General features: G+C 28.9%; 1 protein-coding gene across 1 annotated transcript; it reads left to right on the top strand.

Annotated features, from left to right (window-relative positions):
- The first annotated feature begins 305 nt into the window (after positions 1–305).
- On the top strand, positions 306–14,322 carry LOC114930681 (uncharacterized). The gene is made up of 17 exons (XM_085479678.1): positions 306–313; positions 1,338–1,512; positions 3,156–3,444; positions 3,967–4,152; positions 4,540–4,724; positions 4,817–4,958; positions 5,980–6,252; positions 6,541–6,685; positions 6,771–6,952; positions 8,288–8,445; positions 10,535–10,820; positions 11,453–11,638; positions 12,024–12,214; positions 12,311–12,482; positions 12,856–13,176; positions 13,413–13,557; positions 13,643–14,322. The coding sequence occupies exons 1-17, from the start codon at positions 306–308 to the stop codon at positions 13,881–13,883; spliced, it is 3,285 nt and encodes a 1,094-aa protein (XP_085335804.1). The 3' UTR covers positions 13,884–14,322.
- Positions 14,323–14,641: the final 319 nt, after the last annotated feature.

Raw genomic sequence — 14,641 nt, 5'->3', positions numbered from 1 at the left:
GGCCTGGCATCTCCGTTTAATTCAGCGATTATCGTCGCCTTTGTCGCCATAGATCAAGTATTAAAAGGGATGAAAAGAACGACAATACTCGTGATGTTTCGAAAACACACACATACACACATACGTGCGCGACCATTTTGTCGTGTCTCTTACCCAGATAACCACAGTAATTATTATGACATCATTTTGATGGCAAATGATGCATTTTGACATCAAAATGATGTCATAATAATTACTGTGGCTATCTGGGTATATATTGTATATAATAGCACATGTGTGGAATTTAGAAATCGCGGAAGCTTTAAATGCCTAGGTGCGAGTCGTACCTTTCGAATCACGATAAGAGAATGTATAACATATATAGACATATACAGGGTTTGTCCGGAAAGTAATGCGTCGCATTTTTTTGTGACGCGACTATACATCGCAGAGCGATGGGACCGGTTGGGGAGGAAGGGGGGTACCCTTAGCTTTCCAACGGTAGGTCGCTCAATTGTTTCCATGCGCTTGGAGGGTTAGGACGGCTTATTCTGTGAACCTCTGCTTAGTGGTCGCGTCGAACTTGTGATGGAGAGAACGATAGAGCAACGCTATGCGATAAAGTTTTGCGTGAAGCTGGACAAGACGCCGCTGGAAACTTTTGAAATGCTCAAGAAAGTTTTCGGGGACGATTGCCTTTCCAAATCGCAGTCAAACAGATGGCACAAGATGTTTAGAGAAGGTCGGAAGGAGGTCGCCGACGAGGCCCGCGCAGGACGCCCGTCAACATCGCGAACGGACGACAATGTGACTCGTGTGCGCCAATTATTGAATTCAGACCGTCGAATGAATGTTCGCTTAATGTCGGAATTATTGAACTTGCCGAAAACGATTGTTCACGAGATTGTATCGGAAGACTTGGCCATGCGGAAGATTTGCGCAAAACTTGTGCCTAGAGTGTTGACCGATGCGCAAAAGCAACACCGAGTGGAAGTTTGTGAAGAACTCAAGCAACTCTGTGCAGATAATCCCAATTTCCTGAACAACGTTCGGCGGACTTTTTTTTATTTCCTCGGCTGAAAAGGGAGCTCAAAGGACAACAGCTCGAGTCGGTTGACAACGTACAAGCTACTTCGACGGCCTCCCTGAACAGCATCCCAGTCAAGGAGTTCCAGAAATCTTATGACGCATGGAAATCGCGTTGGCAAAAATGTATTGACGCAGAAGGGTCATACTTCGAACAATTTTAAGTTGTTTCACCTATGCGATCAATAAATTCTTTTTTAAAAAAATGCGACGCATTACTTTCCGGACAAACCCTGTATGTTTATAAATACTTATTTTTCCTAATAAATTAGCCAGAGCATAAATTTTTCAGAGCCAACCGTCGACAAAACGTCGAACAGAATAAAAGTAAATGTGTCTGAAGGGATATTAGTCGGCATCGTCGAGGCAAGCGTTTATGGCGATTCTTACAATGCTTTTCGTGGAATACCATATGCTAAACCTCCAGTGGGTGATCTCAGATTTCAAGTAAGTACGGAGAATGGTTATAAATATTACTTTGTTAAAAGATTTACTTTGACAAGTGATGCGAACTGTTTATTGAATAATTTTATAAAATATAAAAAATACAGTCATTTACAAAAAATTAGAAATAAAATCTAGTTATTCAGGAGAAATGATCTTTTACACAATCTTAGAACGTAATGGTACATATTATTTTAGGCAAAACAGTTTATATAAACATATGTCCTATTTTGGACAAAGTGATATTACGTATTCACTGTTAAGAATGACTACATTTATTAACTTATTAGAATCAAATTCTATGAAATTTTAAACTGGCAATATATTTGAATAATTAATATTAATTAATAAATATTTTCAATTAATTAATAATAATTTTTGCATAAATTAATTTGCCGTATATTTCTATTATATAAATAATTGACATTGTACATAATAGAAAGGCGGCTAAATAATATTATGTATATAATGGAAATTTTGCACACTTAAATTAAAACATAATGGAAAATTAAGAACTAAAATTATATACACAATGAAACTTCAAGAATAAATTATGTATACAATAAAATTATGTATGTTATAAAAGTTCAGTGAATTAAAATTATTTACATAATAGAAATTCAGCAAATTAAAATTATGCACATAATAGTAAATTGGCGAATTATAATTATATACATAACAGAAATACGATGCCAAAAACAAAATTATGTGCGTAATAAAAACTCGGTAAATCAAAGTAATATTAATTGAGTTTAACCGCAAACTGTAAAACTGTCAAACGAATTGGTTGTAATTCATGCCGCGAAGTAAACTTTGCGGCAATCAACCATCACGGAAAAGAACACTCAATACTTCGATTAAAATTAAATTCATTCAGTTAACATGCTTATAAAAAAAATATTTATAACTTGACGATATCACCATTGCAATTTTAGAACCAATCGCAATTGTATGTGTATTTATAATAATAAATTAAAAAGACTCTGATTAAACTATAGAGATTTCCAAGACCTTTGAATCATCTCAGATTAGTAAATCTGTTGAAGATAGTCGAAATATTCAAAATAATGAGAAATACAAATGCTTATTTTGTTTAAACCTCATTTGGTATTTGCAAGTGTATTTGCTGCTAGAAGTGTTTGATGTAATTCTTTGAATATTATATTCATTGTAGGCAATGTTGTTCTTATTGTAAGATGATTTTAGAATTAGCTAGATAAAGATAAGATAAATATGTAAATTCATCTTGTATGAGATTAAGATGATTTTGTTTTACATTTATTTAGATAAAAAGTAAAATTACATGACTGTTCACCTAACTTACAGATAATATTATTTTTAAGATTGCTTATGTAAACACTGTTAAATAAAAAATGTAAATTATAAATAGAATATAAAAATATATTCATACTTTTACTTCAAAATTTTTATTGCTTATTGCATAAGTTCTAGTAATTAGTTATTTTTATGCCATAACTCTAAACCAAATTATTTGAATAATTTATTAACAATAACCTTTTTTTTATTTAAGATGCAGATATAGATAATACATATTTTTATTATCAATATCAAGATAAGATGGCCCCAAAAATTCATCTAACTGATCATCTATAAAGTTTTATTTAAATAACAAACATTGATTGTAGGATCCGCGACCACCAGAACCATGGTTCGGCGACAGAGACGCTTCGTTTTACAGAAACGTCTCTCTTCAGAAGGACATATTCTGGAACCATACCATTGGGGACGAAGACTGTCTCTATTTGAACGTGTATACCAACGACATGAATCCTTTAAAGAAACGCGCCGTGATGGTGTGGATAAAAGGTGTAGGCTTATGGAAGAATGAAATCACCCCGAAACTTTATGGTCCCGATTATTTCATGCGGAAGAATGTGGTACTCGTTACCCTGAATTACAGATTAGGTGTCCTAGGTACATTATTAATTAGCCCGAAATAATTTTATATATGACTTAATTACGTTCAATGATTAAATTTTTTTTAAACTAAATATATACGCATGCATTCTACTCTCTCCAATCCAAATAATTTACGTATATATGTATGTTTTTTTTAGGTACCAATTTCATAACAATAACCAATTCTCATAACTTATAACGTAAAATTAAATTTTTAATCGTTGAAATTTTTATACATTTATATAACTATTATAAATAAATAAAGGATATTAAATAATCGGCCAAACTAACACAAATTAAAATTTATTAATTTCATGATGTTTCGACCATGTAGTTATCAAATAAAAAACGTTAAAAATAATTCAACCATATGATCGAAACGTCGTAATACTTAATAAATTTTAATTTGTGCTGGTTTGGTCGACTATTTAATATTCCTTATTTTACTGAATAGTAAATGCAAATATTTAAGACTCGATTATATAAATAAACTTTACTATACATATTAGCAACATGTTTCTTTCATTCTCTCTTTAGGTTTTCTCAATTTTTATACAAAAATGGCGACGGGAAATCAGGGATTAAAAGATGTAGTTATGGCGTTAAAATGGATTCGAAAAAATATACTGCAATTCGGTGGAGATCCCGATAACGTCACAATTTTTGGTCAAAATACGGGTGGAATGATAGTTCACTATCTGACTATTTCACCGTTAGCTAAAGGTACAAATCAAAAGAATATAATATTGATATACATATATTAAGAATATTTGAAAACACATTTTATACAAAAAGATAAATATTTTTTATAGCTTTGCTATAACAAAAAATTTTAAATTAAAGATTTTTTTCATTTTAACTTGAATCTCGATTACAAACTATATAATATTTTAGTTTTAAAACGTCGTAGAAAATTACTTGGAAGATAAATGATAACATCCTTCAATAAAGAAAAACCAATTCTAAATTGAGAATTGAAAATTAAAAGCACGCTGATTAATTTAATGTGCTATATTGTGTCAAAAAGGAAAACAGCAAAGATCGCATGATAAAATCATGTAAAACTTCTTCGAGTGCTAATTATATTATGTGCAAATGTGTGCTTAACAGGTTTATTTCATAAAGCAATATGTCAAAGTGGCGCCGCGACTGTGCCTTGGGCTTTCACTGAACGAGACGATGCTATCAATAACGGTATAATGTTAGCCCAGAAACTTGGTAATGCGACTTCAGATCCGGAAATTGCCTTGCAATTTCTAAAAAACATAGACGGAAGCAATTTGACAGAAATAAAGGTCTTTTTGACACGCTGTTATGATTATTGCAATAATAACGTTCGACAAATGACAATAAATTATTATTTTACATTGATAATATGTTCTTGCAGGCTGACTTGTTAGATGGTATGTATAAATTTACGCCGACCGTGGATACCGAGTCATCGAATCCTTTTTTACCAGAAAATCCATTACAATTATTACGTAATGGAATTACAATACCAATCATATTCGGACATAATAGCCAGGAAGGCAATTTATTCATAAATTACTTTTATTATGACCGTAAGTATATATATTTGCATTTGCTTTTCATTATTACATATTATTATTAGTATATCATGAGACATTGTTACATGTAAAATTTTCATAAAAAGGCAATTTGCAATATTTTAAAAATATTTTGATATACAAACAATGCTATAATAAAAGATCCTGCATATATCTTATGGAAAATGGCTCTCGGTTAAATTCGCTCAAACTTTGCTATCTTCTAGTTTTTGTTATTATGAACAAAAGTTCCCATAGTCACTACATAATCTGACAATCCGTTTTTGCTCTTTAAGATTTCAAGTATTGGTAATAATCGCTCAATCGTATACGTATGTAAAACTTGTTACTACATTTTTACTAATTTTTTAATCTTTTTCACGTTAAGTGTAACAGTATAATAGTGTAGTATTGTATGTGTAAATATATTTATGTGTATAAATGTGACCCCCGCTCTTGGCATTATCCAGAATCAACGTCATGGACGTGGTGGGGATCTGAAAAATACTTACATATACAATACTACACTATTATACTATAACACTTAACGTAAAAAGATTAAAAGTTAGTAAAAAAAGTAGTTACAAATAGTAAAAATGGTTTCACATACGTATACGATTGAGCTATTATTACCAATACTTGAAATCTTATAGAGCAAAAACGGCTCGTCAAATCATGTTATGACCAGGGGAACTTTTGTTCAAAATAACAAAAACTAGAAGGTAGCAAAGTTTCAGCGAATTTAACCGAGAGCCATTTTTCATAAGATATGTGCGGGGTCCTTTAATCAATATTAATAAGTTTCAGGATTTCATCAATATGTAACTTTTAAATGCATAAAGAATTATTAATTATTTATTTAATGAAATCGTTTTGTTTCAAAGTAACAGAGTTACATATTTAATTAAAATATCTAAATAAAAAATCGTTAGAAAAATTTAAAAAAAATTAAAATAAATAAAATCAAATCAAAATTATAAAATCGATATTAAAATTGTTTCAGAGATAAGGACAAAGAATTTTGACAAAATTGATTCTAATTTTGAGGAAGCTATATATCCTAGAATTTTGCATCAATTATCACAACTAGGGATCACGGTACCGGAATTACGATCATTGTATTTTGGTAATGAAACAGTGTCATGGAGAACTCAAATGGATCTTTTTGATTTTATCAGCGATCAGCATATCAATAGAGGCATTATACAAGCAATTGATGCTCAAATGTTTTCTAATGTTAACCAGTCGACCTACTTGTACAGATTTTCGTACGAAAGTAAAACCTCATTTTCAAAGGAAATATTATATAGATGTCGGATTCCAGGTATTGCATTGTTAATTAAAGTAAAATTATGTAAGAATTAAATTAATATTAAAGATAGAAAAGAAGTGAACGTAAAATGTCTTTAAATTTCTATATATGAGTGTCAGAAAACAAACATAGTTCTGGAGAAATTTGATTAAGAAAAATTTAGAGAACTTTTAAATATAAATTTTATATTACACTTGTAATGTATGGAAAAATGATTAACTTTTGTGATTAATTTACATAACTATATTTTAGGTACATTTCACTTCGAGGAACTGAGTTATTTATTTTATCCTCATACACAACCATTTCCCAATATTTCATCATTTGCACATAATACGTCAGATTATAGAATAATGGCATATTTAACTCAGATGTGGACAGATTTTGCTAAAACGGGGTATTATAGACTTGACATTTCTTACAAATATTTACTGTGACATTGTACAATCGCGTAATAATAATCAATTACACATTTATTGCAGAAATCCAACACCTTCTTCAGCTAATTTTACATGGATTCCAGTGAAAAATGGTACAACGTATGATTATTTAGATATTGATAATGAACCTCAAATGAAGATTCTTATTAAAGGAAACCAACGATGGGACTGGGAGAACAGACTTAACTTATCAAAAGACCATACCAAATTGGAACAATTTTCTGGTACAGAACCATCTGTTAACCACACGAAACTTAACGTAGACCTACAGTATGAGATAAAATATGAAGAAGTCTAACTAAAATTGAGTAGCTCTGAAAAAAACTCTTTGGTGCAAAAAAACTGACAAACTAACAAAAGACTATCTGTGAGAAACAATGAGATGTATCAATGGAGTTGATTTGGAAACGATTTTTTCTCAGCAAAAATGTTAAGGCACCAATAATTTATTATAAATAATTGAAAAAAAATAAGCGTTTCGTTAAATTTTAACTTAAGCCTTATTATACCCCAGCAAACACAATATATAAATGTTATATACTCAAGCATGGTACATGTAACGTATATGTTAGTTGTAATTTCCCACTCATACATGTAACATTTTAATACGTATATTATATTTATAACATATATTATATTGTAGTTATATTGTAATTATATACCAAATAGCACATTGATAAGTATTGATAAGTCAGTGCTATCTTGGGATATAATGACAATATAACTACAATATAATATATGTCATAAATATAATATACGTATTAAAATGTTACATGTATGAGTGGGAAATTACAACTAACATATACGTTACATGTACCATGCTTGAGTATATAACATTTATATATTGTGTTTGCTGGGGTATAATAAGGCTTAAATTAAAATTTAACGAAACGCTTATTTTTTTCAATTATTTATAATAAATTATTGGTGCCTCAACATTTTTGCTGAGAAAAAATCGTTTCCAAATCAACTCCATTGATACATCTCATTATTTCTCACAGATAGTCTTTTGTTAGTTTGTCAGTTTTTTTGCACTAAAGAGTTTTTTTCAGAGCTACTCAATTTTAGTTAGACTACAATGTAATATATGTAATATTAAAAATGTTACATCTATGAGTTGGAAATTACAACTAACGTATACGTTACATGTAACATGCTTAAGTATATAACATTTATATACTGTGTTTGCTGAGATAGTTGTACATATATCTTATGTAATAAAGTATATTAGTTGTTGCACAGATGGCAATATGATTTATAAGAAAAATTAATTTTGTTAAATAAAAAAATTCTTTATCTGCGACAAGACAGATTTTGTTTGCAATATCGAAGAATTTGTTAATAGTAGTTTTATTGCTTTTATAATGTATATATTTAATAAGAGCGACGTTTTCCTTGTAAGACACAAAATAATTATTTATAATATCTTCATATTCATGAAGATACGAACTTTATTTTGACATCGCATATCTTTTGGATCACGATAAGGAAATGTCTATATATGTTATTATATAAATACTTATTTTCGTAATAAATTAGCCAGAGCATAAATTTTTTAGAGCCATCCGTCATCGTCGCCGCATCGTCGAACAGAGTGAAAGTAAATGTGTCTCAAGGAACATTAGTCGGTATAATCAAGAAAAGCATCTATGGTTCTTACAATGCCTTTCCTGGAATACCATATGCTAAACCTCCAGTGGGTGATCTCAGGTTTCAAGTAAGTACAGAAAATAATTATAAATATTACTATCTTTGTAAAAAAATTAACTTTGACAAGTGATACAAACTCTTTATTGGATAATTTTATAAAATATAAAAGATACAGTCATTTACAAAAATTAGAAATAAAACCTAGTTATACAGGATGAATGAGCTTTTACATAATTTTAGGACATAATTGTACATATCCTCTTAGGCAAAAAAGTTTATATAAACATATTAAATGTCCTATTTTGGACAAAGAGTTATTACATATTCAATTTTAAGAATGCGACTACATTCATTAACTCATTAGAATCAAATTTTAAAAAATTTTAAACTTGCAAAACATTTAAATAATTAATAATTATTTAAAAACATTTTTCAAATAATTAATAATAATTTTGGCCTGAATTAATATGCTATATTTCTATTATGTAAATAATTGAAATTGTACATGACAGGAATTCGGCTAATTAATAAAATGTATATAATGGAAAATATGCACATCAAAGTTTAAAACATAATGGAAATCCAAGAATTAAAATTATATACACAATGAAAGTTGAAGAATAAATTATGTATACAATAAAATTATGTGCGTAATAGAAATTCAGCGATATAAATTATTTACATAATAGATATTGAGCAATTTAAAATTATCCACGCTATAGTAATTCGGTGAATTGTACACAATAAAAAATCGATGACGTAAACTAAATTATGTGCATAATAGGTACTCGGCAAATTAAAATAATATTAAGTTTAATTGCACACTATAAAAATATCAAACGACTAGGTTCTGATTCGAGCTGCGAAGCAAGCTTCGAGATAACCAACCATCGCGGAAAAGAACCCTCGATACTTTGATTAAAATTAAATTCACTCAGTTAACATGCCTTTTTTGAAGAAAGGATTTATGACTTAACGATATCGCTGAGTTTAGAACAGATCTCAATTGTATGTGGATTTATAATAATAAATTAAAAAGGCTCTGATTAAACAACAAAGATTTTCAAGACATCTATATCTTCTATTATTAAATCTGTTGAAGATAATCAAAATATTCAAAATAATGAGAAATACAAATGCTTATCTCGTTTCAAATCTCATTTAGTATTTGCAAGTGTATCTGCTGCTAGAAGTATTTGATGTAATTCTTTGAATTTTATATTTATTGTAGGCAATGTAGTTAGATAATTAGCTAAATTAGTTTGATGAATTAGTTAGATAAAGATGAGATAAATATGTAAATTTATCTTAGATAAGATTAAATAAATTTTGTTTTAAATATATCTAGATAAAAGTTAAAATTATAATACATTACGATTTATCTAGATAACTCCGGGATAAGGTTGTTTTTGAAATTGATTACATAGATACAGTTATAAAAAAAAATTTAATTATAAATAGGATATAAAAATACATTCATTCTTCTAATCAAATAAAAAAGTTTGAATCGCCAAAGATAAAAATTATTTTTATTCATATACGACAAATTGGCTATGGTTACATAAAAGTAGATCATGACGTTTCGATCATTACTTTTGGTCATTTTCAAGAGAACTACAGACAAATAATTTTTTGTTGAAAGATTACAATTATGAGAATATATTCAATCACAAATTGCAATATCTTATATTAAATTAAATATAGATCACAACCGCATGAGAACTCTGCATAGAATTCCCTTCACACATATTAAAGAATGTCAAATATTAAAATAGATGTTTAGAAGTTAAATTGACTTTGTAAAGTGACAAGTCATGTACAGCTGAAAAACAAAATTAGGTAACCTATGTCTTTTAAAAGAGTTTTTCTTAAGTAGTTGTTATTATTTAATCGTATATGAAATTTATATTTTCCGTGTCTTTAATTTAGTAACAATAACTCTTTCTTTCATCTATGATGCAGATATAGATAATACATATTTTTTAATACAAACCAAATTTTCTGATTTATTTAGTAACAATAACCCTTTTTTCATCTAAGATGCAGATATAGATATTACATATTTTTCATTATCTATATCAAGATAAGATTGCGGCACAATTTCATCTAACTGACCACATATCAAATTTTATTTAAATAACAAACACTGATTGTAGGATCCGCAACCACCAGAACCATGGTCCAGCGACAGAAGCACTTTGTTTTACGGAAATATTTGTGTTCAGAACACAAACGAGGACATAGTCATTGGCAACGAAGACTGTCTCTATTTGAACGTGTATACCAAAGACATGATGCCTTTTAAAAAACGCGCTGTGATGGTGTGGATACATGGTGGAGGCTTTTTTGTGGGGGACGGCACCTTGCTCATTGACGGTCCCGAATATATCATAAGGAAGGATGTAGTACTCGTTACCCTGAATTACAGATTAGGTGTTCTAGGTATATTATTAATTAGCTCGAAAACATTTTACATTACTTAATGCGTTCAATGATCTATTTTTTTTAAGTAAACACACACATGCATTCTACTTTCCACAACCCAAATAATTTACGTATATGTATAATTTTTTTTTAAATATCAATTTTAAAACAATAACCAATTCTCATAATTTATAACTTCTTCAAAAATTTTAATGTTTCTTATCTTTTTTCATAAATTTTATTTTACCAATTGTCGAATTATAAGTAATTAAAAAATCTCGCGAAATTTAATCGTTGAAATATAGTCGGCTTATATAAATAAGTATAACTTTCAATTAAATAATACTTATATAAATAAATAAACAATATTAAATAGTCAACACAACCAGCACAAATTAAAACTTATTAAGTTTCACTTATTATGTTTCGACAATGTAGTTGTGGTTTTTATCAATTAAAAAACGTAAAAAAAAATTTTACCACATGGTCAAACCGTCGTGAAATTTAATAAATTTTAATTTGTGCTAGCCTAGTCGACTATTTAATATTGCTTATTTTATTGATTAGCGAATGCGAACATTTAAGACTTTATTATATAAATAAACTTTACTAAACGTATTAACGACATGTTTCTTTCATTCTCTCCTTAGGTTTTCTCAATTTTTATAAGGAAAAGGCAACGGGAAATCAGGGTTTAAAAGATGTTGTTATGGCGTTAAAATGGGTTCAAAGAAATGTATTGCAATTCGGTGGAGATCCCCATAACGTCACAATTTTTGGTCAAGATGCGGGTGCAGTGATGGTTCACTATCTGACTATTTCACCGTTAGCTAAAGGTACGAATCAAAAGGACATAATATTGATATGCATATATTAAGAATATTTAAGAACACATTTTATACAAAAGAAAATTTTTTTATAGCTTTGCTATAACAAAAAATTTTAAATTAAAAGATTTTTTTCATTTTAACTTAAACCTCGATTACAAACTATATAATATCCACGTTTTAAAACATCGTAAAAATGTACTTGGAAGATAAATGATAACATCCTTCAATAAAGAAAAATCAATTCTAAATTGAGAATTGAAAATTAAAAGTACGCTGATTAATTTTATGTGTTATTTTGAGTCAAAGAGGAAAAAAGCAAAGGTCTCATGATAAAATCATATAAAACTTCTTCGAGTGCCAATTATATTATATGCGAATGTGTGCTTAACAGGTTTATTTCATAAAGCAATATGTCAAAGTGGCGCCGCGACTGTTCCTTGGGCTTTCAATGAACGAGACGATGCTATCAATAACGGTATGATGTTAGCTCAGAAACTTGGTAGTGCGACTTCAGATCCGGAAGAAGCCCTGAAATTTCTGAAAAACATAGACGGAAAAAAATTGATAAGGACAGAAGCGGAGGTCTTTTTGCCACTCTATTACAATTATTGCAATAATAATATTCGATGGATTACAATAAAATATTTTTTTTGTATTGATAATACTATGTTCTTGCAGATTGGCTTAGATGTTTTGCTTGCATTTACGCCGACTGTGGATTCCGAGTCACCGAATCCTCTTTTACCAGAAAATCCCTTGCAATTATTACGTAACGGAATTACAATACCAATCATATTTGGATATAATAGTCAGGAAGGCAATTCATTCATAAATTCATCTTGTTTCAACCGTAAGTATATATATCTGCTTTCGCTTTCCATTACTACACATTATTATTAGTATATAATGAATCACTGTTTCATGCAAAATTTTCATAAAAATACGATCTGCAATGTTTTGAATATATTGATGTACACACAATGTTATAATAAATTCGATCAATACTAATAAGTTTCAGGATTTCATCAATATGTAACATTTAAATGTACACAGAATTATTAATTATTTATTAATGAAACCGTTTTGTTTCAAAGACATAGAGTTAAATATTTATTTAAAATATCTAAATAAAAAATCATTAGAAAAATTAAGAAATAAAATTAAACTAAAATCAATGAAATCAAATAAAATTAAAATTAAAATCATTGTTAAAATCGTTTCAGAAATAAAGAACAAGACTTTTGAAGAATATAATTCTGATTTCGAGAAAGCCATATATCCGAGAGTTTTACGTCAATTACCGCAACTAGGGATCACGGTACCGGAATTACGATCATTGTATTTTGGTAATGAAACAGTGTCAGATGAAACTATATTTGGTCTTTCTGATTTTATCGGCGATCATCATTTCTATAGAGGCATTATACAAGCAATTGATACTCAAATGAATTCTAATGTTAACGAGTCGGCCTACTTGTACGAATTTTCGTACAAAAGTGATACCTCTCCTATGAAGAAAATATTCTTTACAACGCCGCCTCCAGGTATTGCGTTGTTAATTAAAATAGAACTATGTAAAAATCAAATTAGTAATAAAGTTGGAAAAAAAGTGAATATGAAATTTTTTTCCATATATGATTGTAAGAAGACGCGCGTAGTTTGGAGAAATTTGATTAAGAGAAGTTTAGAGTACATTTAAATATAAATTTTAGATTGCACTTCTAATGTATTGGAAAAATGATCAACTTTTGAGTTTAATTTACATAACAATATTTTGTAGGTACACTTCACTACGAGGAACTGGGTTATTTATTTTATCCTTATGCATTACAATCTTACCATAAGTTACCATTTGCACATAATACGTCGGATTATAGAATAATGGAATACTTAACGCAGATGTGGACAAATTTTGCTAAAACGGGGTACCATAGACTTGACATTTCTAATGAATATTTATTGTCACATCGTACAATCGCGTAATAATAATCAATTACATATTTATTGCAGAAATCCAACACCTTCTTCAGCTAATTTTACGTGGATACCAGTGAAAAATGGTACAACGTATGATTATTTAGATATTAATAATAAACCTCAAATGAAGATTCTTATTAAAGGAAACCAACGATGGGACTGGGAGAACAGACTTAACTTACCAAAAGGATATACCAAATTGGAACAATTTTCTGATACAGAACCATTCGCTAATCACACAAAACTCCAAACAAACTTTCATACAGACCTATAATATCACATAATATATGATATATGAGATAAAATATGAAGATATTTAACTAAAATTGAATAACTCTAAAAAGAAAACTTATTGATGCAGAAAAACTGACAAACTAACAAAAAACTGACAGTGGGAAACAATGTGATTTATCAATGATGACCAAAGCTATACCGTTTTTCCAATTTGGAATCCTCCTTTTTTTTAACGCATTATCTGTTTATTGGATATAAATATGAAAATAGATATATGTATACTCTATATAGTATACATATATGTTTACTGTATACAATATTTAGAAAAATGATATGTATACTGTATACATATTATTTTTCTAAACATTTTTAATTTTAATATTTCAAAGTAATCCCAAAAAATAGTTTGCAATTGTTATCAGAGATTTATTAAAGACGTACCCCAGACGTATAAAAAATATATTTATTTAAAAATATAATGTCTTTTCTTTTTCCATGTATCTTTATTTAAATACATTTTTACATTTTCTATTTTTGAAAAAAAAATAAACTAATGTCCCGAAATATGATAACTGTGTTGTTACAATACTTATCGAACCATGCAATACTGACCCATAATTCCACTGAAAGAATTTTCAAGAAAGAAAAAAAAAGTAAATATAACCTTATTTATGTTTTTGTTTATCCACCAATCTTATTTTGGCTTAGACAAGTGAGTTTATAAACAAGAAAATAATCAAGAAATACAAAATTGATATTTGCGCTCTACATATATAAGTCTCAAATTATTATCAGTAA

This window comes from Nylanderia fulva, unplaced genomic scaffold (assembly GCF_048542155.1).
Source record: "Nylanderia fulva isolate GAGA-0341 unplaced genomic scaffold, ASM4854215v1 Scaffold127, whole genome shotgun sequence".
NCBI lineage: Eukaryota > Metazoa > Arthropoda > Insecta > Hymenoptera > Formicidae > Nylanderia > Nylanderia fulva.
The sequence above is the reverse complement of the archived record's forward strand: the minus strand, read 5'-3'. Positions and strand labels throughout refer to the sequence as shown.

Bases quoted from the DNA above. Each gene is read 5' to 3' on its own strand.
- LOC114930681 (XM_085479678.1), top strand. The intron at 4,153-4,539 runs GTACAAATCAAA...TGTGCTTAACAG, and splicing joins TATTTCACCGTTAGCTAAAG to GTTTATTTCATAAAGCAATA. The intron at 6,686-6,770 runs GTATTATAGACT...CATTTATTGCAG, and splicing joins ACAGATTTTGCTAAAACGGG to AAATCCAACACCTTCTTCAG.